Source organism: Brachyhypopomus gauderio, chromosome 21, assembly GCF_052324685.1.
Source record: "Brachyhypopomus gauderio isolate BG-103 chromosome 21, BGAUD_0.2, whole genome shotgun sequence".
NCBI lineage: Eukaryota > Metazoa > Chordata > Actinopteri > Gymnotiformes > Hypopomidae > Brachyhypopomus > Brachyhypopomus gauderio.
This window is the reverse complement of record NC_135231.1, coordinates 7,538,042-7,556,494: the sequence shown is the minus strand read 5'-3', so window position 1 is coordinate 7,556,494 and position 18,453 is coordinate 7,538,042. Positions and strand designations below refer to the sequence as shown.

Here is an 18,453-nt window from a genome sequence, read left to right as displayed (position 1 = left end):
GTTGTAGGTAGTTCACTGCAGTTGTAAACAAGGAAAACATGAGATAGGAAGATGTTCCTGTATGACTCCAAGACTGTGTTGTGCTGATTATTGTAGATGCCAAAGTTGTGAAACGGTTTCTATAGAAACAGCAAAATGCTACATGGGCTGATGACTAATGAAAGTGATGTGGATGAATTATATTAATGAGTAAGAGAAGAACTTTGGCCTGGAGATGGACTGCATCATGGCAGTCTGTGGAGTCCAACACATGTAGCTGTGGCAGGTGTCTTGGAAGGAGACGGTGTTGGATTTGAGATTGGGAACACATGCATGCACTAGCCACATTGTATTCAATGTTAGAGTGAACTGCGCTTTGAACCTAACACATGATTCTATACTGTGTATCAAGAGGTTATAAGCTGTATTGTTTTCACTGAAGAACTGTCAATTGTCATGCATTATTTAAAACTAAAGGTTGTACAGTAATCTTTTAATTAATTTCAGACACCTTGGCTCAAAGTGGCTTTCTCTGATTACACAGTGGCTAGTACATAGTATACAGTATATTTCAACATGTGTCCTTGTGCTTTGGATTTACAGTTTTTTTTTTTTTTTTTTTGGATTTACGCTGTGGTGGGAAAGGAGATGGAGGTTAAATTAACATTTAACAACCCCCTCCCTATGTGCTGAAGAACGTCACATTCCATAGAAGGCCAGGGCCTTCAGAGTGCCTGAGAGATAGTCTATGGTAGTTGGTTTAAAGCAGTTCATTTGTGCAGGAGGTGGTGCACAAATGAACTGATCATCCTATATAATATATTGCATTTTATAATAAATAACAATACTGTAACATTAGCAACATTACATTAGTAACAATAGTAACATTAGTATACATGTTACTCCTGTCAGTGTACAGGCATTATATGTGTAGGCCTTTCACTTGTGTGTTTACTGATGGGTGTAAAAGTTATACAAACATTTTTCATTTAAGGCACACTAGTAAAAGTATTTTTTCTGAGTATGCACTGACCTCTAGTGGCAAAAATCCATTAGCAATGGACAATATGATCAGTAGTAGTTTATTAATGCAAAACCAAATGTAATCAAAACAAACAAAAAAACAACCAAAAACAACTCAAACATTTTGTGGCTTGGAACATACAAATCTGAATCTCCAGGTTTATTTCCAAGCATGATTCACACACAGATTGTGGTTTAATCAACAGTGTCACAGATGCTCTGCACCACAGCATTGAAAGCTTCAGACTTATCAGCATAAACATGGTGAGGGCCCCCCTCCACCACCTGAGACGCAGAGAGAGTAACGGCTGTTATCAGCGTATACGTGGTGAGGAGCACAGAAACATACAGAAAAACAAACAACCAGTTTACGTAAACTATCATTAAACCACAAACTAAAGCTATGACTTCACAGTATTTGAAAGCAGTGTTACGATGGGTCTAGACTCATGCAGCTATGGCTGTGGGATGAAACTATGAAATGTTTGTGCTAAAAGCTGTGGTCTTTCACATCAATATAGAACTTCCTCTTTAGAACAAAATAGATCCAGTGCACTTCATGTTTTTTTTTCTAGAACATAGAACAGCAGACGTATTCTTAATGAATATGCAAATAAAGGCATTAAATAAATAGAGGCATCACCCTCTATCTCTCATACCACAGTGCGAGTGTAGCTTTTGGGTCTAAGCATGGCAACTCTCTCTCCTGTTGCACTGTCCATCCATGAGAGCCCACCATACACCAGTGTCACTGGGACATCAGGGGGCAAGAGGTGAACACGGTCCAGCATTGGCCTCTTTGCCCAGAGCAATGACGTAGCCATGGCCCTGAAACCCACCTCCCCACTGACAGAGACAAGAGATGAAATGAGTTATTAGGGGTCTGACACTACAGTACAAGATGATGTCATCACATGAAACGTGTGATTACAACCAGCGGCGGGAAAAAGTCATACATGTAACATCTTCAAAAATAAATGTGATCAAAGTCAGTGTTGTTTATACTTGTGGTGAAGTGTATGTATCACCACAACAATAATGCGAGTTACACTAGTATTAGAACCCAAAGCACTTTAATATTAACACAATAAAGTCTCTATTATCAAAATACCATAAATTCAGTAATAAACAAAACAATAAACAATCAACAATAAAAATTATAATATCAAAACACAAGCAATTCAATAATAAACATCAATAATAAACAAGGATTATTCTAATATTAAAATCACACAAGCAACTGAACTGAACGCTAAATAAGAATAATAATTGTGCATCTTACTACTGACTATCTGACACTGATTGTCACGTTGTGGGGGGGCCCCTGCCGGTCGCCCCCGGTTTTATGTGTTTTGTGTTTCAGCTCAGGACGGCAGGGAAAGGGTCCCTGTCTTGTCCCCGCCCTCCCGCCCCTTTGTTGTGTTTTGTGTGCTGCCGCTGTAAGCCGCACATCCGGAGGGGAGTGCGTCTTTGGTGGGGGGGTCTGTCACGTTGTGGGGGGGCCCCCTGCCGGTCGCCCCCGGTTACAGCGGCAGCAGTCCTGTTTTTGGTCACGTGATGTTCGTCCCTCAGGTGGGCGGGACCCGTGATCCGTCTCACCTGAGGGTCGTTTGTTCATCTATATATGTCTTGTCTTTGTACCAGTTGACTGCTGGTTATTATTTCCTTAATCTGGAACCATGCACGGGTTTTTGGTTTGCACACTTTCTATTAAACCATCCTCTTTCCCTGAGACTTGGCGTGATCGCTTCCTTTTTAGTTGCTCACACCTGCCCGTCACACTGATGGCTTGTCTTGTAGTATTCACGATGGATCTAAACGTGATCTGGATCTAAACGTGACAGTCGCTCTGCAGCATCAAACCTGACTCTTGAGGTGTTTAACACAAACCGTCACAATAACAAATTCTAACAATTTAGCTAGTTACAAATGAAACTTGAGGTGATTGTACATAATTAGGTCACACTCACAACTCTGAATAGCAGGCCTGTTGGACAGCTGTGGCCTGAAGGTTATAGGATAAAACACAAAACAACAATTCTTCAAGGAGTTCACGAAAGCCTAGAAGGGTTCTCCCCACTCGTTCAAATGTGCAGCTCCTCTCATGTCCTGCATGCTAACTCCTAGCAGTCCATAGCTTCTACGTCAGCCATCTCTCTCCTCTCTGCTCCCCTTCAGCCTTCTCCCCCAGCTTTCTCAAGTTATCCTAAACATTCTCAAACATTCTCCCGCCATTTTCTCTCTCAGCTATCTCGCTCATCTGTCATGAACTCTCTGCCACAAGCCAATTCAATTATAGCTAGCTGGCTAAATACAGACAACCACTTGCTGAAACGCAGGGCTTATTGGAAAAGTGTGATACTTGTTACCTAGGAGTTTGAGCATTGCAGTGATAGATGTATTCCATAATGGTGTCATCATCAAAAAGCTCATCAAAATTCTTCTTGAAGTCTGGTCGGACATGACAAATTAACTTGGGACCTAGGGAAAACTCAGAGGATGAAGGAGAGACAGAATGATACCTTTCCACATGACAAAGACTCTCCATTTGTGCATGCACCTATTGCTCGAATTCATGTGATACATGGTTTACAGGTTTCATGAACACAGCACATAAGACTCATACAGCCATCCCCATTTCCAACTTCTGCCAGGGTCCACTCTTACCCCAGGGGCCAGTAGCCCGGATCACAGCCAGGGGATTGAAGAGAGAGGCCACAGCTACGAGAGCCTGCACCCAGCGTGGAAATCCCAGCTTAGCCATCCCGTCTTGGGGTGCCGGGGGAAAGCCCCAGGGCTCCACCAGAATCAGATGACAAACTCTGGGGAGGGGGTGGGAGCAAAACACACAAAGGAGAGAGACGCACGCTGCATAACCGAGTGCTAAATGTCGTTTGACAGGAAGTGGTTTGGGCAGCTTCTTCACACATATCCAAAAAACAAAATGTCCTGTCTGGAAGTTACTGTTACACGGTGTATTTGTATGCACAGTGATGTTAAATACCAACTGAATATAGATTTCCAGTATTAGACAACACAATCATGGTCCATATATCTTTTTCCAAAGCTGAATGTATAGTGTCTTTGTTACGGGATGATGCATATGCTCCAAATTTTCCACTTGTTTGTTTGCTCATAGAAACATCATATTTGCCATCTGACTCATTACAGACTGGCTGTGGTTCTGTGGTTATTAATGCCACAATTTTTTTCATAAACTAGACATGCATAAACCAAATACAGCTACTACACAAAGGACCAGGGTGAGCATCACACAACAAATGTCATCTTCTCACCTCTCAGGGTACTGTATGGTATAGGATGCTGCTAGGTAACCCCCTAAACTGTGACCCAGCAGGATCATTTTTTCCAGGCCCAGAGCCCGCCTCCAGTGTTCAATAGAGATGACGGACTGCTGCTCGGCCTGGACAGCGTCCAATGGGAAGCGGGGATGGGAACTGCGTCCAAATCCCAGTAGGTCGAATACAAAGACGGGGCGGGACTGACACAGGGGGTCCAGGTTCCTAATCCAGAGACCCACGCCTCCCCCAAATCCATGCACCATCACCAGCGGAGTCCGGGATGTTGCTGGAAGAGTTAAGGGAGAGTTCAGTTAAGGCTTGGTTTCAAGTTTCAAGTGGACTCTTACAGCATATATTTGTGTGACAGCCACATTAGTTTAATCAGATATTTAAATAATAGGGTGATGGCAATGCAATAAAAAGACTTTTCTCCTACGTGGTTTTGGAGCTGCTCTGAGACTTTTATGAGTAACTGTGATTGTCCAGATTCTGTCCTGAGTCGGCAGAGAGACAAACCGGGCCCACAAATCATTCTGAACACCTGAAAGAGTAATGTATTAACTTCTGAGTGAAAGAATAAAACAAATGTATCACATAATCCACATGTCCATATGTATAGGTGAGTACTGTGACCTACGTAGTATACTATAACTATAACTATATACTATAACTATATACTATAACTATAGTTAGTAAACTTACGGTCCAATATTTTAGTTTCTGTACTCTTCAAGAGGGAAAGAGAGGTAGGACGCCACGACGGCCACCAAACCCATTTTGATGCCCTGGGAACGACAGATGTCTCGTGATATTTTCCGCCATGAGTCCAGCTATCATGTCCGTTAAGTTTGTATCGTCGTAGTACCAGACTTACGAGAATGAATTCTACAACCAACTTACTTTCCGTCGCTCTCGTTCTCGTCCTGCATAGCAAAAAAAAAAACAAATCCAAGCCGAAAATCGTGTCGCGCATGAATAAGCCTATTCAACACAACAACACACCGAATACAAATGTCCTCTGTTACACTGTCAGTGTTTCTCCATGTTAGCGGTGAATAGTTCTCTTAACTTTTGCTTTCTGGATAAGTTGAAACACGGGTGGTTTGGCGCCGCAATATCACGATCATATTGAAAGTAAAGAAATTACATTCGTTGTAAAAATGTTATAGCAAGCTAACGGTTATAACGCTTGTAAACCTACATATGTCAAAGCCAGTGTGTTTGGAGCACATAGGCGAGGAGGTGTGCCGGGCCGACACGCGTTTCCTGTGTGTGTGGTGCCAGAAAACCTTCGTTTGCAAACTGTTGGTAGGTTTGCTTTAAAACTATTTTCTCCAAACCAATTATTTCATATTCCGTGATCTCTGTTATTTCGAGGTTTTTAGAGGAGTATGCAACGACCACATCAAATAAGCTGAAAGTGGTGGACGCCTGTCTTCTGTAGTGCTGACTGGAGCGTTGCAGTTTCTTTATTGCTTGTTGGTCGGTACATTTATTTTGTCTGGATTTATATCAGTACTAAAATACTACAAATGTATAATCCAGCGCTGACTAGGTAACGACGAGCTGTGGCGCTGTATCTATATTGGCTAGCTAGCATGGCTAGAGTTATCCAGTTATCTAGATACATTATTCGTTTTGACAGTATTATTCAGCGCGTTGTACTTCTTTAATATTATAAGAGTTTACATGCGAACCCTGGGGATTGAAACGATGACTTTACGAGCACTTGCTCTGTCTGTTTAGCTACAGTTGAACTATCTGTCTTGAAACATTAACGCAGGCTATTTTAAAAATACCAATTGCATGTTTTGAAACGACTGCGGAAACTTTGTGTGAAATTGTGTGGCAGTATAGCAACCGTTTGTTTAATTATATGTTTGGTCTGTTATAAAAGTCACTGTCATTCCAAAACATAATTCATTACCTGGGACAGTCACCGTCCACTATATTAGAAACAAAGTTTGTCTACACTGGCCACTTCATTGGGCACACCTGTCCTGTAGGTAAGCTTCAGACTCGGTTTCATCTGGGTTCATGGATCACATAAACTGTAATTTGGTAACGGACACGTTGTTAGTGCCTAACTGTTAACTCGTTTACCCGTGGCTGTGTGTGTGTGTGTGTGTGTGTGTGTGTGTGTGTGTGTGTGTGTGTGTGTGTGTGTGTGTGTGTGTGTGTGTGTGTGTGCCTGTGTGTGTGTGTGCGGAACAAAGGTGACTTCTTATCCATCTCACCAGAAAGAGCCTTACTGACTTCCTGTTTGGTCACACCGTTCTCCATCTTGTTCATCATCTTGTTCTCCATCTTCTCCATCATCATCATCATCATCATCAATTTTGTGGGATGAGAGAATGCCCTTTTTGGGTGGATGCTGATTGACATGGATGATAGCATAAGGGTTACTGCTCTGAAGAGTTCGGGGTCTACTCACCTCCCTGTTTTCCATTAGGACCTATTGTATTTATGTATTGCTGCCTTGTGACCACAGCAAATTTAGCAAATGTACAGGCTGTTCATAACATTATAGGTTAAATGTAGAATTGACTTGTAATAACAAATGAATAACAATTAATTGCAACTTATCAATCCTTCAGTATCCAAATTTGTTGCTGTTTTCTGTGTGAAACTTGAGTCTTCTGGCTGGTAATTACTACTGTTAGTTCAATTTTAATCCCATTAAAGCTCCTGCAAAGGTAATGTTTTTAGTTATTCTGTGAATTTATAAATTCCTCTTTCTTTTGGCAGATTGACTGTGAAGAAGTGATGAAATTACACATGCACCTTTGGGCCTAAACTGCAAAGAACAAGCTAGACAAAAAACACAACCCTCGAACATTTCTATCGAATGGTTTGTTTACATATTGGCTATAAAAAATATAATACCCATCTTGTACCGTGCATTCTTAAACTATCAACTGATATTTGCCCAGAGAAGTGGGGTGTTGACTTAGTTGGTTTCTTATTGTCAACCTGATGTGTTGTCTCTTTGTTTAACTACATGACTACTGGGGCAGTCATGGCCTGGCGGTTAGGGAACTGGTCTTGTGACCGGAGGGTCGTGGGTTCGATTCCCAGACAGGCCATGACTGAGGTGCCCTTGAGCAAGGCACCTAACCCCAACTGCTCCCCGGGCGCCGGGCTAGGGCTGCCCACCGCTCTGGGTACGTTTGATCCACAGCCCCCTAGTAATCACTAGTGTGTGTGTGTGTGTTCTGACTGCACAGATGGGTTAAAAGCGGAGGACAAATTTCGATTGGGGTGTAAAAATCACAATTGACAAAATATGGCACATTTCATTTCATTTCACATTTCATTTCATTTCATTTCATTTCATTTCATTTCATTTAATCAACAATAACCAAAATAATTTTGGTAAATCATTAGAGGTAAGAGTTTAGTTTATTTTTTTCATCTTTACAAATATAGTAAGCTAATTTCATCTTGGTGTTTGTGAATGTTCTGAGTAAAATAAGCCAAATTGATATTATTTGATGCTGTTTTTTATTTTCATTTTTTTGCAGAACATGTAATTCCATAACTATCCTGGCTATTTAGCAATTAACTTGAATAGTTCTAAATTAATGTATATTATTGTTTAAATAATAAACTACATGAATGTAATTATACAGTCAATTTATGAATGCCTGTGGTACTGGCTGCCAAGCAAGACTTGGCTGGCTAGCTAGTGGTGAACAACATTCCCTATTCACAGTCTTTGGGTGATTATGAGTGTGTGTGTGTGTGTGTGTGTGTGTGTGTGTGTGTGTGTGTGTGTGTGTGTGTGTGTGTGTGAGTGAAGAGAATGATGTTTGAATTGAAAGTGCAGGTTCTGTAGTGTCCAAATAGCTCCAAGCAATTGTAAGTTTTCCGAGACAGGATGGGGTGAGTTATGTAATGTTATGGCATCTACTGACTCAAATTATTTTTGAGCTCTTCAGTACATTTGGAATGTGTCACCCTTGTTGAATAGAAATAAAGTCACCTTATTATTTTTGTTGAAGGGTGTGTCTAATAACTAGTCATCTACCTTCATGCCCTGTTGAGAGTAGTGAATTCGAATGGACATTATGCTTGTCCTTTCCAACATGCTGAAGGTCTTATGCACCATGTCAAAATCACACATGCATTGTACAATAATCACAAAGAAACAGTTATAGAACTAGAATGTACACTTACATTATAACATATGTATAGGTGTAGTTTTGGGGGGCATGTGGGGAAATGGCCCTCCCCACTCAATATTTCCTGCTCACAATACTCATATAATGTTAGGTTGGATCTCCCCTTGACCAAAGCTGAAATGAAACCTATCGCCACTGTATTAGTTCCTTAAAAATACTTGCTTTTCGGTCCATATCAAAACCATAGTGCAAGTCTGTATCAGTTGCAAATGTATAATTTAGAGAAAACTTTGTTACTGTGTATGTTTTAATAAATACATGTGTTTTAGATACACGTGTCAAACGCAATAAATTAGAGATATAGGACAATATATATTAAACATTTTAAAAAGCATTTTATTCGCCGGTTTAGGAAATATATGTCTGTCATGATTAAAACAGAACATTATCTTCGTTAAAGAATGAGTAGGAACTGAATGTTTATCAATTGCCCAGAGCCGTAAAAAGAACTACATGGGATATCAGAACTACATGGGATATCAAAACTACATGGGATATCAGAGCTACATGTAGGCCTGTGTTGAAAAAATCGATTTTCCGATTCAGAATCGATTCGCATATGATGATCTGATTATCGATTCGTACGTCCAAAGATCGATTTTTTAGTGAACTTTTACCCCCGCCTCGTCACTGAATTCACGCAGGCGTGCTCGGTCTAACTGTAAAACGACTTGGCGTCGGACAGTGCCGGTAACGACGATAGTCAAATCGGAAATCTAAAAATAGAAGGACAGTTTATCCAGTGTCAGTGACTATTTACAGTTAGTCCGTGTCACTGACCGTTTACCCAGTGTTTTTACAGTTTAAAAAAAGTTTTAAATGTTCTTGTAACGTTGGGCGCAAGGCGATGGACGAGACAGAATCCTTTGCACTTTCCAAATCGTTACGTTTATTACATTTACCGAAGCGCAGACAGCGCACATAAAACATAGAACATGTGTCACTCAAACAACGACGAGCACAGGACGCTGTGCGCGCGCAAATTAAATAGACAAACCACATAAACCCCACGTGACGAGATGAGCCACAGGTGAGGACTATCACAAGACGCACCCGCACCCACGGAGATACGCAGACGATTAGACGCAGACGACGTTAACGTGCCCAAAACGGAGGGGTCGGGGACTGTAACGTGAGAGTTCTGTTCTTATATTCTCACTTTAAAGAAAAATACACGTTTACATTTTATACTTTCAGTTTATTAAGTGTGAGCACTTTTAAAATAAAAATGCATTTGGTAGCAACAGCTTATTGGTGAATTCTTAATTATTTAAATCATAATAATAATGCACTGGTTAGTGTCCCAGTAGGAGCCCACTGTTGCAGATATAGACACCTCAAAGATGTCCTCTGTTTATTGTCCTGGATTACCTTTCTTGAAGGTAGATTTATGATGACCCTTTTCACCAGTCTTCCAGCCATCAGTAACTACCAACTACCAGTAACTATTTGCTGATTAATATCGATATAATACTAGTTTTAACATGTTGCTTCTGTACACAGTCAGGAAACAGCTCAAATACATTTTTAATAACACTAAACCCCGAATTGGATCGAATCGGATCGAATCGATTAAATCGGATTAAATCGAAAAAAATCGATTCTTAATCTTCAGAATCGGAATCGGATCGATTCTTGGAATTTGAATCAATACCCAGCCCTAGCTACATGGTATATCAGAGCTACATGGTATATCAGAGCTACATGGCATATCAGAACTACATGGGATCCCAGAATCAACAAGCAGAAAAAGGCGCAGTTTCAACCTACGTCACGTAGACTGAACTACTGCGCACGCGCACTGCTCTCAACCGGTTACGCGCTTCCTAAACAAACTCAAAACTCTTAAGGTAAAGTACTTTACGCACAGTTGTTAAAAGATTATACAGGTACAAACAGTGTGCTTTTGATATAGAACGAAGTTATGGTTTACGTAGCCGTATTTTCTCCGTTAATCCCTTTAAGTCGGGTTTGTTTTGGTCTGTAGTTAGCTTGTCTCGCTAGCTGCTAGAGGCGTTGCTAGCGGGCGTACGTTGCTCAGTTACGCGCGCGCGGCGAACGTCTGAACGCCCGACGCAAAAGTTTCAGTAGTTTCACACGCCGCCCGACGCAAACGTTTCAGTAGTCAGTAGTTTTACACGCCAGATTCTAGCTAATACGGCTGCATCCTGGCATTTTTGCCAGCTAATTAAATGTACCGGCTAATATGCTAACAAGTCCTTTATATCTGTAGGACTTCAACGCGTTGGCTTTAGTTGGCATGTTAGCCTACTAGCCGAGTAGCTAATTGTACAGGTGTGGTAACGTTACAGAAACGCGTAGCTTCAGCGGACAGTGTCTCCTCTCCTAAACACACCCGACAGGAGAGACCTAGAAACGTTTGTTTGGTTTAACAAAGACTGGATTATCGCTGATAGCTTGATTCATTCAACCCGGGATTCTCACCTCTCCCTTTCTCCGCTTGACCTCGTAAAAGTCGTTGGAGCCGGTAGCGGTTCGCCCCATAGCCAGGGTCCCCCATAGCCAGGGTCCCCCATAGCCAGGGTCCCCCATAGCCAGGGTCCTCCATAACCAGGGTCCTCCATATCCTGTGTCCATAATGACTTTTTACTTTGTCTTCCACTCGCAGCCTCTGCGGGTTCCGTTTGGTTCTCTTTTGCGAGCGTGTCAAAGATCCTGTCGTATGCTGCCGTGCCCATGGCATCATCCTCCGAGGTGAACGTTCACGTAGAGGAGGTGGTGGTCGTGACCACTCCGGACGGCTCAGGTCAGACCCCACAGGTGGAAGTGATTAAGACCATGTTGGGGACCACAGACCTGGAACAGACGCAGTAAGTTATACACAGTCATTAATGTAATTCCTGTTGGTTGATGTTATACAAATGCTTCGTTGTTCATGGTGGTGGTGTTTGTCTTTTACACGGATTGGAACAAGTTGATTACCACTATGTTACCTATTTGAATTAATGTCAGTAAAGTTGTTAGGCTGGTGATTGTAACTCTGAAAATAGTAACATCTATGAATGAGGCTTATCCTTCATTTTATATGTACCAAATGGTTAATGTCTGTTCTTCCATGCAGGTTAAATATTATGGAGAGTTTGAAGTCTGAGTCCAGTACCACCATCTCGCTTCCTAAAGATGCAGTCCTTGGTAGGAATTAACATATGAACCATTGAGATAATTGAAACATTTAAAATTGTGTGTTTAGCTGCTCTTGGTATATCTGGGGATATCTTGCTGCCCTTGGTATAACTTTATCTTGCTTCTGAAGAGCATTTGGCCTGTGCATGAGTGTCTCCAAATCTCTGCCCTACATTCCTGCATTTTGCAGTGTATTTCCTCAGATCCAACACTATGGTGTAACTGCAGGTTTGTGGTAAGTCTACAGGAACTTTATCTTGGAAATTTAGCATTTGTGATGTGGAGGTCTGGAGAAGTTTGTATGGAAATATTCTGTAGGATGTCCGGAGGAAAAACATGCAGACTGTTCCCATTGACATTTTCAGGGCAGTCATGGGCAGTCATGGCCTGGCGGTTAGGGAACTGGTCTTGTGACCGGAGGGTCGTGGGTTCGATTCCCAGACAGGCCATGACTGAGGTTCCCTTGAGCAAGGCACCTAACCCCAACTGCTCCCCGGGCGCCGGGCTAGGGCTGCCCACCGCTCTGGGCACGTGTGAACCACAGCCCCCTAGTAATCACTAGTGTGTGTGTTCTGACTGCACAGATGGGTTAAAAGCGGAGGACAAATTTCGATTGGGGTGTAAAAATCACAATTGACAAAATATGGCTCATTTCATTTCATTTCAGCACTCTCTCAGAAGGTGCCATACGGCCAGTTTTCATAGCAAAAACCACTGTTTGCCTCTCAACACGAGTTTAGTGATTGTTCTCCATGGCATTACTGCCATATTTACAGTATCCACCATAACTGTGCGTTCACACCGAAAGCGATAAAATCGCTCTCCGTCGCCGAGTCGCCAGCATCGCGTCGCGTGGGGGCGTGTCCAACATCACGCCTGCATGCAGCACGTGACAGATATGCAAATCACGTTTTTAAAGCAGGACGCAGTATTTATTTTAATCTATTGATTACAGGACACACGATTATAAAGGAGTGCGTGTATAAAACATAGTGTGTGTATAAAACACATATAGTATATAAACCTAAAATGTTTATGTATTTTTTTTACTTTTTACCCCAGACCCGAAGATCAAACAGGAATTTAAAAAATCATAACCAATAATAGGGTATACGCTAATTTATTGCAGATATTTTTTAACAAATGAACAGTATTCCCTCCAAAAATAAACATCGTAAAGTGCGGGACATCCAGAGACAGTCACTATTAATCTCTCCTCCATTTTGCAATCGGAACAAATATCAGTAGGAACCAAAGACAGAGGTGCGGTTTCGGAGGAGGGTGCAAACATACTTTCTGATTGGTAGTCGCCGCCACGCGTCACTGCTCATTTGCATAAAGTTGAGCCAAGCTCAACTTGTTCGCGTCGCTCAAATCGCTCACTTCGCGCCGCATCGCGTCGCTGGGTGTCGCTCACTCTCATTGAAAATGAATGACTTCCGGTCGCCGTGTCGCTCTCGTCGCTTTCGGTGTGAACGCACAGTAAGTGTTCTATGTAGGGGATGGTAGGACCATAGCAATTTTGTTGAACTTTATTGTCCAAGCCACGTTCTTACTTTAGTTTTCATTACCTGCTTATTGATGTGCATGCACTGCATGTTTAAATGTTCTTTGTATTACACTGACAAAATGGCAAAGTGCTGAAATTATTGCATAGACGGTAAAGGGTGAGCAGGTGACAACAGCTGTAAAGACGAAAATACACACGTGTGTAATCCACTGTGATTGCTTATGCAGTGAAGCTCTCTGAAGACATGGACATGGAGGCAGACGTTCTTTACCAAATCACATGTGGCGACAGCAGGGCAGACCTCGTGTGGAAGAAATTCGTCTGTCCTGGTATCAATGTCAAATGTGTGCAGGTAAATGTATTGCATGCTCACTCCAACCATCATAAAGGGAAGATTACCTCTGACTATTTACAACAACGACACTGCAAATTTTGTACATTGTATAGAAGAAGCTGTTTTGGGTGTTATTGTGTGGTCTGAGATCATCTCTGAGCCAAAACGTAGATGGACTCTGTTGAGGAAATTCTATTTTTCCTCATCAAATGAAGATTACTGCTGATGAATTTTGAGTTTGATATCTGAAATTAATGTTTTGTTTTTTGTCGTGGCACCTTAGCAGAAAATGTTTTAATGCAGTTCTGATGCTTTGTGTTACAGTTCAATGATCACCTGATTAGTCCCAAAGAGTTTGTTTACCTTGCTGGAAAGTCCACTCTGAAAGACTGGAAGAGAGCGATTCGTCTTAATGGAACAATGTTAAGGTCTCCGTCTCCCATGACAGACTGTACATTTCAGAATGTTTCATTGAACTTTATAATGTTTTCTGATGTGAACATTCCTTGCTTTGTATGGAAGTACATGTGATGCTTTTTGTCATTGTCAGCCTTTTTTGGTGCTGGTGTACATTCTACTGTGTGATTTATGCTTTGTTACCACATTTTTGTATCACTATGGTCTGTTAAATTCACAGCAATTTGTTAGTAAATTTCTAGAATCTTTATCCAGATGGTTTTCCATGTCCATTTTGCATCATTTAAAACCTGTCTGGCTTTCCTGATGCAGCTGTTAACACTCTCTATCCTCGGCGGGATTTCTAGGAAGATCATGGACTCTGGAGAGCTCGACTTCTATCAGCACTCCAAGCTCTGTTCCAACACGTGCCGCAGCACCAAAATTGACCTGGTAGGGACACGGGCGTCTCTGGGCAGCAGTCAGCAGTCCACAGAGACTGTGGCAGGAACTCCGACCTCCGCTGACGGTACTGTGGCACTACATCTGAGTGCAGCTAATCTGCCATGTAGTTACTGTGTAGAACTTGTTCCTTCGTTTACAAATGTGACTTGTGCTTTTTTTGACATGGTAGACATGAGGTCATCCACTGTCCTTCTGTTGTGTACACTTTAGCAGTGGTAAATACAGTTTAAACATAATATCATGATAATTTGAGACTTTCATAATGCCCTGATTTGTTTAAATCAGTGCTGTAAGTATCAACACTGATATATAAATATTGCTTGTCGTATTTTCCATGACGTTTTCCATGTCATTCTAGTGAATGGATCTTCAGCGACTTTCTCCACAGAAACCTGTGATGACAGTACAGAGTGGGTCACAGCCATAGGAGGTGTGTGTTGAATACATATATAACTTAATATGCATTCATATTAACACATTTCAGGAGCAATCACTTAATTTTTGACATCATTACTCGATTGAACATCTTGTGTGGATTCTCAGAGAACACCATGACATTTTGGAGAGGTCTGAAGGATGCCGGGGTGCTGGATCACATCGTGGAGGATCTGCAGAGGGAGATCGAGGACATACTTGCAGGACTGCAGGAACGTATCCAGGAACCACCGCTACAGGTCGCAGGTCAGATCTCCCGAATTTCCCCTTGAATTGCCCCCCCCCCCCCTTTTTTTTTTTATATGACTTGAAATCCATTGGTCTGTTTTCTCTGCTATTCATAGATGCAGCACTGCTCAACAATATTGTGCATAACTTTGGGATGTTGGACCTGGTTAAGAAAGTGCTGGCCGGCCATAAGAGTGAAATGGATCGCTGCAGGGAGCAGTACACTAGAAGCTTAGTGGGTAAGTTCTGTATATGCATATTGGTTAAATTAGTGTCATATTTGCCAAGACCTTTGGTTGGTTGTGACCGTAATTATGCAGAGAACAACCTGCAGTGTTTGGGGTCTTGGTCTGGTGCTCACCCTGATAGTCCATTTCTTTCAAGTAACAATATTGATAAAATAAATGATACAATTAATAATTGTAAGGAAATGTATTTGAATTTGACTGTGTGTGTTGTGGGCCTTAAAGCTCTGGAACAACAATGTGATGAGCATCGCAAACGAGCGAAAGAACTCAAGAGCAAATCTCAGCATCTCAACAACGTCTTAATGACCCTGACCCCTACAAGCACGCCTCCCACCACCAAACGGCCTCGCCTTACCCGCACCGCTTCTGGCCCCGCCTCCGTGATGGCTCCGCCCACTCAGCCCGCCCAGTTCGCCCTGCCCGTCACTCAGCTCACAGGCTTCCCATTGGACAAAATCCTGTCGGCTGTGGGAGCACCTGCTGCAGCCCAGGCACCCCTCTTTGGAGGCTACACGGTCCTGACGTCACCAGCAGGGGCGGAGCTGCAGGCCGACTCCCCCAGCCTCACTGTTCTGAGTTCTGCTGCGCTACAGGAGGGGACGGGAGCACCTGCCATAGTTAAAGTGGTCAGCCCATTTCAGCTAGTCACTGTCCCCACCCTGGGGGGTGCCACGTTGCAGAGCCTTGCTGCACCAGCAGGGGGCAGCACTGTAGTAGCTCTCCCAATGAATACAGCTGCAATAGATACAGTGGTAGCTCAGGCAGAAGAGACAACAGAGGGCAACGTTGAGCAGCAGACCAAAGACAAGGAGTAAAAGTTGATGAGAACTGGAGATGCAAATTCCAGTGAAGGCCAACAGTTGTTCATAATAACATTTATTTTTTTTTATGTGTAACATGACTGTTCATGTGAGTAATTGATTTAGGGCAGTGAGCCAAAAGAAAATGTACATTTCCTGTTGGGACTTTGACTCATATAGAGCTTTGACTCATAGAACCTTGACTTTGGGTTGTTTCTGTGATTCAAGTCCTAACAACCTTCAGAACTCATTATTTCTGAAATGACCCCGTGGTCCATTGGTTCATATTTGTATCATACTGTTTACAGTATCATACAGTTTCAGGAACTGCAAAGACTATTTTTGCTCTGTTAATTGTATTGTGTGGATACTTGTTGATAAACAAAAGTTGTGCCTTGTAAATTTTGTGTTACCGAGGGTGAAAAACGACTGGATAGTATTTGACTGGTAAAGGTGCTTGTAGAAGAGGCAAAGACACGCTGTGATCAGGTGCGGCTGTGATCAGGTGCGGCTGTGCGCCGGTTTGGTTTCAGGGAACAACTGTGTGCTCAGGGCTCGCTGCTGGCCACCTCTTGCCTATCATACTGGTTTCTGCTCTCATCCTGCTCATATCGGTTTAGAAATGCAAATCAAATGAAATAAAGTGAAACAAAAGTGGAAGAAGTGAATGCCAGTTTTGGGCATCAGAGCAGGATATGAACCTGTATATATATTTGATGCAGATGCTAAAATAAAAATAATTATAACACACATATAAGGGACTTTTCAAGACTACAAAATGGAATACTGAAATTCTTAAGCAAACTTTGAAGTCATTATCAATTTCTACAAAATGATGGTCCAGCACAGAAACACAGACAATCAATCAATGCAAAGTTAATAAAGGCAGTTCTTTGCTATGCAGTTTATATGTGGAGTGACTCAAAGTTGTAAGACCTGGTGAGTATGTTTTACTGTTAGTAAGCAGAAAAGTACACTTCAGGTGGGGCAGTTAAATTAGCTTGTGCATTAGACTTCGTTATAGCTCTACATATGTCCTTATAGCTCTACAGATCGCACCTTTTACAGGAAAATGATTTTGGTGGAGTAACGGGCATTCCTAAATGTGTATGGGCAGTGTTGATTGGGACTTTGGAGAGGTAACGGTCCTGAAATGTTGTCATTTAGGATGCTGGAGAATGGGCAGTTCAGTAGGAATTTTCAGTTTGCTTGCAAGCTGTGAAAAGTGAATGTACATCTGATTTTGCACATTTTTTAGTCCCACTGATCAAACAGGTCAAATATGTGAGTGTTTTACTAGTGGTATGAAGTAAACATCTTGTGCAACACCCGCAATTGTTTTGATTATACTAATATGTACGTTTTGGTTATTTATTTCCTCGTTTTAAATTATGTTTATAATCTGTTTTATTTTTTACTTGAGGCTTTTGGGTATTATTATAATATAATATTATAATATTTTATAATTTCATTCTTCAATGAAATAGCACAGACAAGTTTGTTGTTTGTTTTTAGACACTAACAACTCTTTGAAGCACTGGTCAGTTGTAATATTAAGCACCTTTCAAAAGGTTTAAATATGTACAATTTTATATAATTTTCAAAGCATGCTTCTCTCTGGCATTCTGTATTGTATACACAAAGTCAACAGATCAAAATTTGTTACATTCCATGTTGTCTGGAAGTTATTCGGTGCTAATTCTCTGCCCAACAATCCAAAATATTTGGGCTGATGAAAATGTGATGGATTTAATATATTTATTCTGAAAATGTCATGTAATTTCCTTCAAATGGTTTAAATTTTAAATTGAACTTTTGCTGAAAACATGTGCTGAAGTATGCCTGACATCTCCTGGTGCAGTGGTTGGAGAAATAGAAAAGTAACCTCCTAGATTATTCACTCTGCCACTCCAGAATGTACAATTTTTTATTATATGGTGTTATTGAGAGAATAATGGACACTACTTCAAAGCTGCTTCACTATCCTCTGAAGGATCTGGTACCAGGCAGTTCCAGCAGCCCAGGATGTGGAGAAACGTCTCTCATCTCCCAAGGTGGATATTAAAAATGCCACAGCTATCATGAGGTTGGCAAGGTGGTGCAACTGGATAGGCCAGTATATGTGGGAGATTGTAGGCAACATTCTTAGAGGAAATAGCGTGGAACTTGTGCCACAATGAGAGAAAGACTCACGTGACTGACCAGCTGGCGCTCAATGATTCTGCCACATAATTCAATGCAGAATACTACTCACACATCCATAAGGTCCCTGTGATGCCCCCTTAGTGTGAGTGTATTTACCTACACAAGCAGGCTAAATGAAATGCGTAGGAATGTGTTAGGAAGCTGCTTTACAACGCAATTAAAGCTTGTCCAGTAACAGTAGGGTTGAATTAAACAGAGTG

At 41.8% G+C, this 18,453-nt stretch overlaps 2 protein-coding genes across 2 annotated transcripts; one reads left to right on the top strand and one right to left on the bottom strand.

Annotated features, from left to right (window-relative positions):
• Positions 1-1,047: 1,047 nt before the first annotated feature.
• LOC143485138 ((Lyso)-N-acylphosphatidylethanolamine lipase-like) lies at positions 1,048-5,527 on the bottom strand. The gene is made up of 8 exons (XM_076984381.1): positions 5,205-5,527; positions 5,007-5,089; positions 4,741-4,845; positions 4,299-4,590; positions 3,670-3,824; positions 3,372-3,483; positions 1,662-1,848; positions 1,048-1,287 (listed from the first exon to the last, which is right to left on the bottom strand). Exons 1-8 carry the CDS (start codon positions 5,231-5,233, stop codon positions 1,198-1,200), a joined length of 1,053 nt encoding a protein of 350 aa, XP_076840496.1. The 5' UTR covers positions 5,234-5,527; the 3' UTR covers positions 1,048-1,197.
• A 5,658-nt stretch (positions 5,528-11,185) lies between these two features.
• gmeb2 (glucocorticoid modulatory element binding protein 2) lies at positions 11,186-17,378 on the top strand. The gene is made up of 9 exons (XM_076984378.1): positions 11,186-11,319; positions 11,571-11,641; positions 13,370-13,494; positions 13,801-13,904; positions 14,241-14,401; positions 14,696-14,767; positions 14,881-15,018; positions 15,117-15,239; positions 15,471-17,378. The coding sequence occupies exons 1-9, from the start codon at positions 11,186-11,188 to the stop codon at positions 16,061-16,063; spliced, it is 1,521 nt and encodes a 506-aa protein (XP_076840493.1). The 3' UTR covers positions 16,064-17,378.
• The last annotated feature ends 1,075 nt before the right edge of the window (positions 17,379-18,453 follow it).

Bases quoted from the DNA above. Each gene is read 5' to 3' on its own strand.
- LOC143485138 (XM_076984381.1), bottom strand. From the start codon at position 5,233: ATGCAGGACGAGAACGAGAGCGACGGAAA. The intron at 5,090-5,204 runs GTAAGTTGGTTG...TGTCGTTCCCAG, and splicing joins GAGAACGAGAGCGACGGAAA to GGCATCAAAATGGGTTTGGT. The intron at 1,288-1,661 runs GTATGAGAGATA...TCTGCGTCTCAG, and splicing joins AAAGCTACACTCGCACTGTG to GTGGTGGAGGGGGGCCCTCA.
- gmeb2 (XM_076984378.1), top strand. From the start codon at position 11,186: ATGGCATCATCCTCCGAGGTGAACGTTCACGTAGAGGAGGTGGTGGTC. The intron at 13,905-14,240 runs GTCTCCGTCTCC...CGGGATTTCTAG, and splicing joins CTTAATGGAACAATGTTAAG to GAAGATCATGGACTCTGGAG. The intron at 14,402-14,695 runs GTACTGTGGCAC...ATGTCATTCTAG, and splicing joins AACTCCGACCTCCGCTGACG to TGAATGGATCTTCAGCGACT.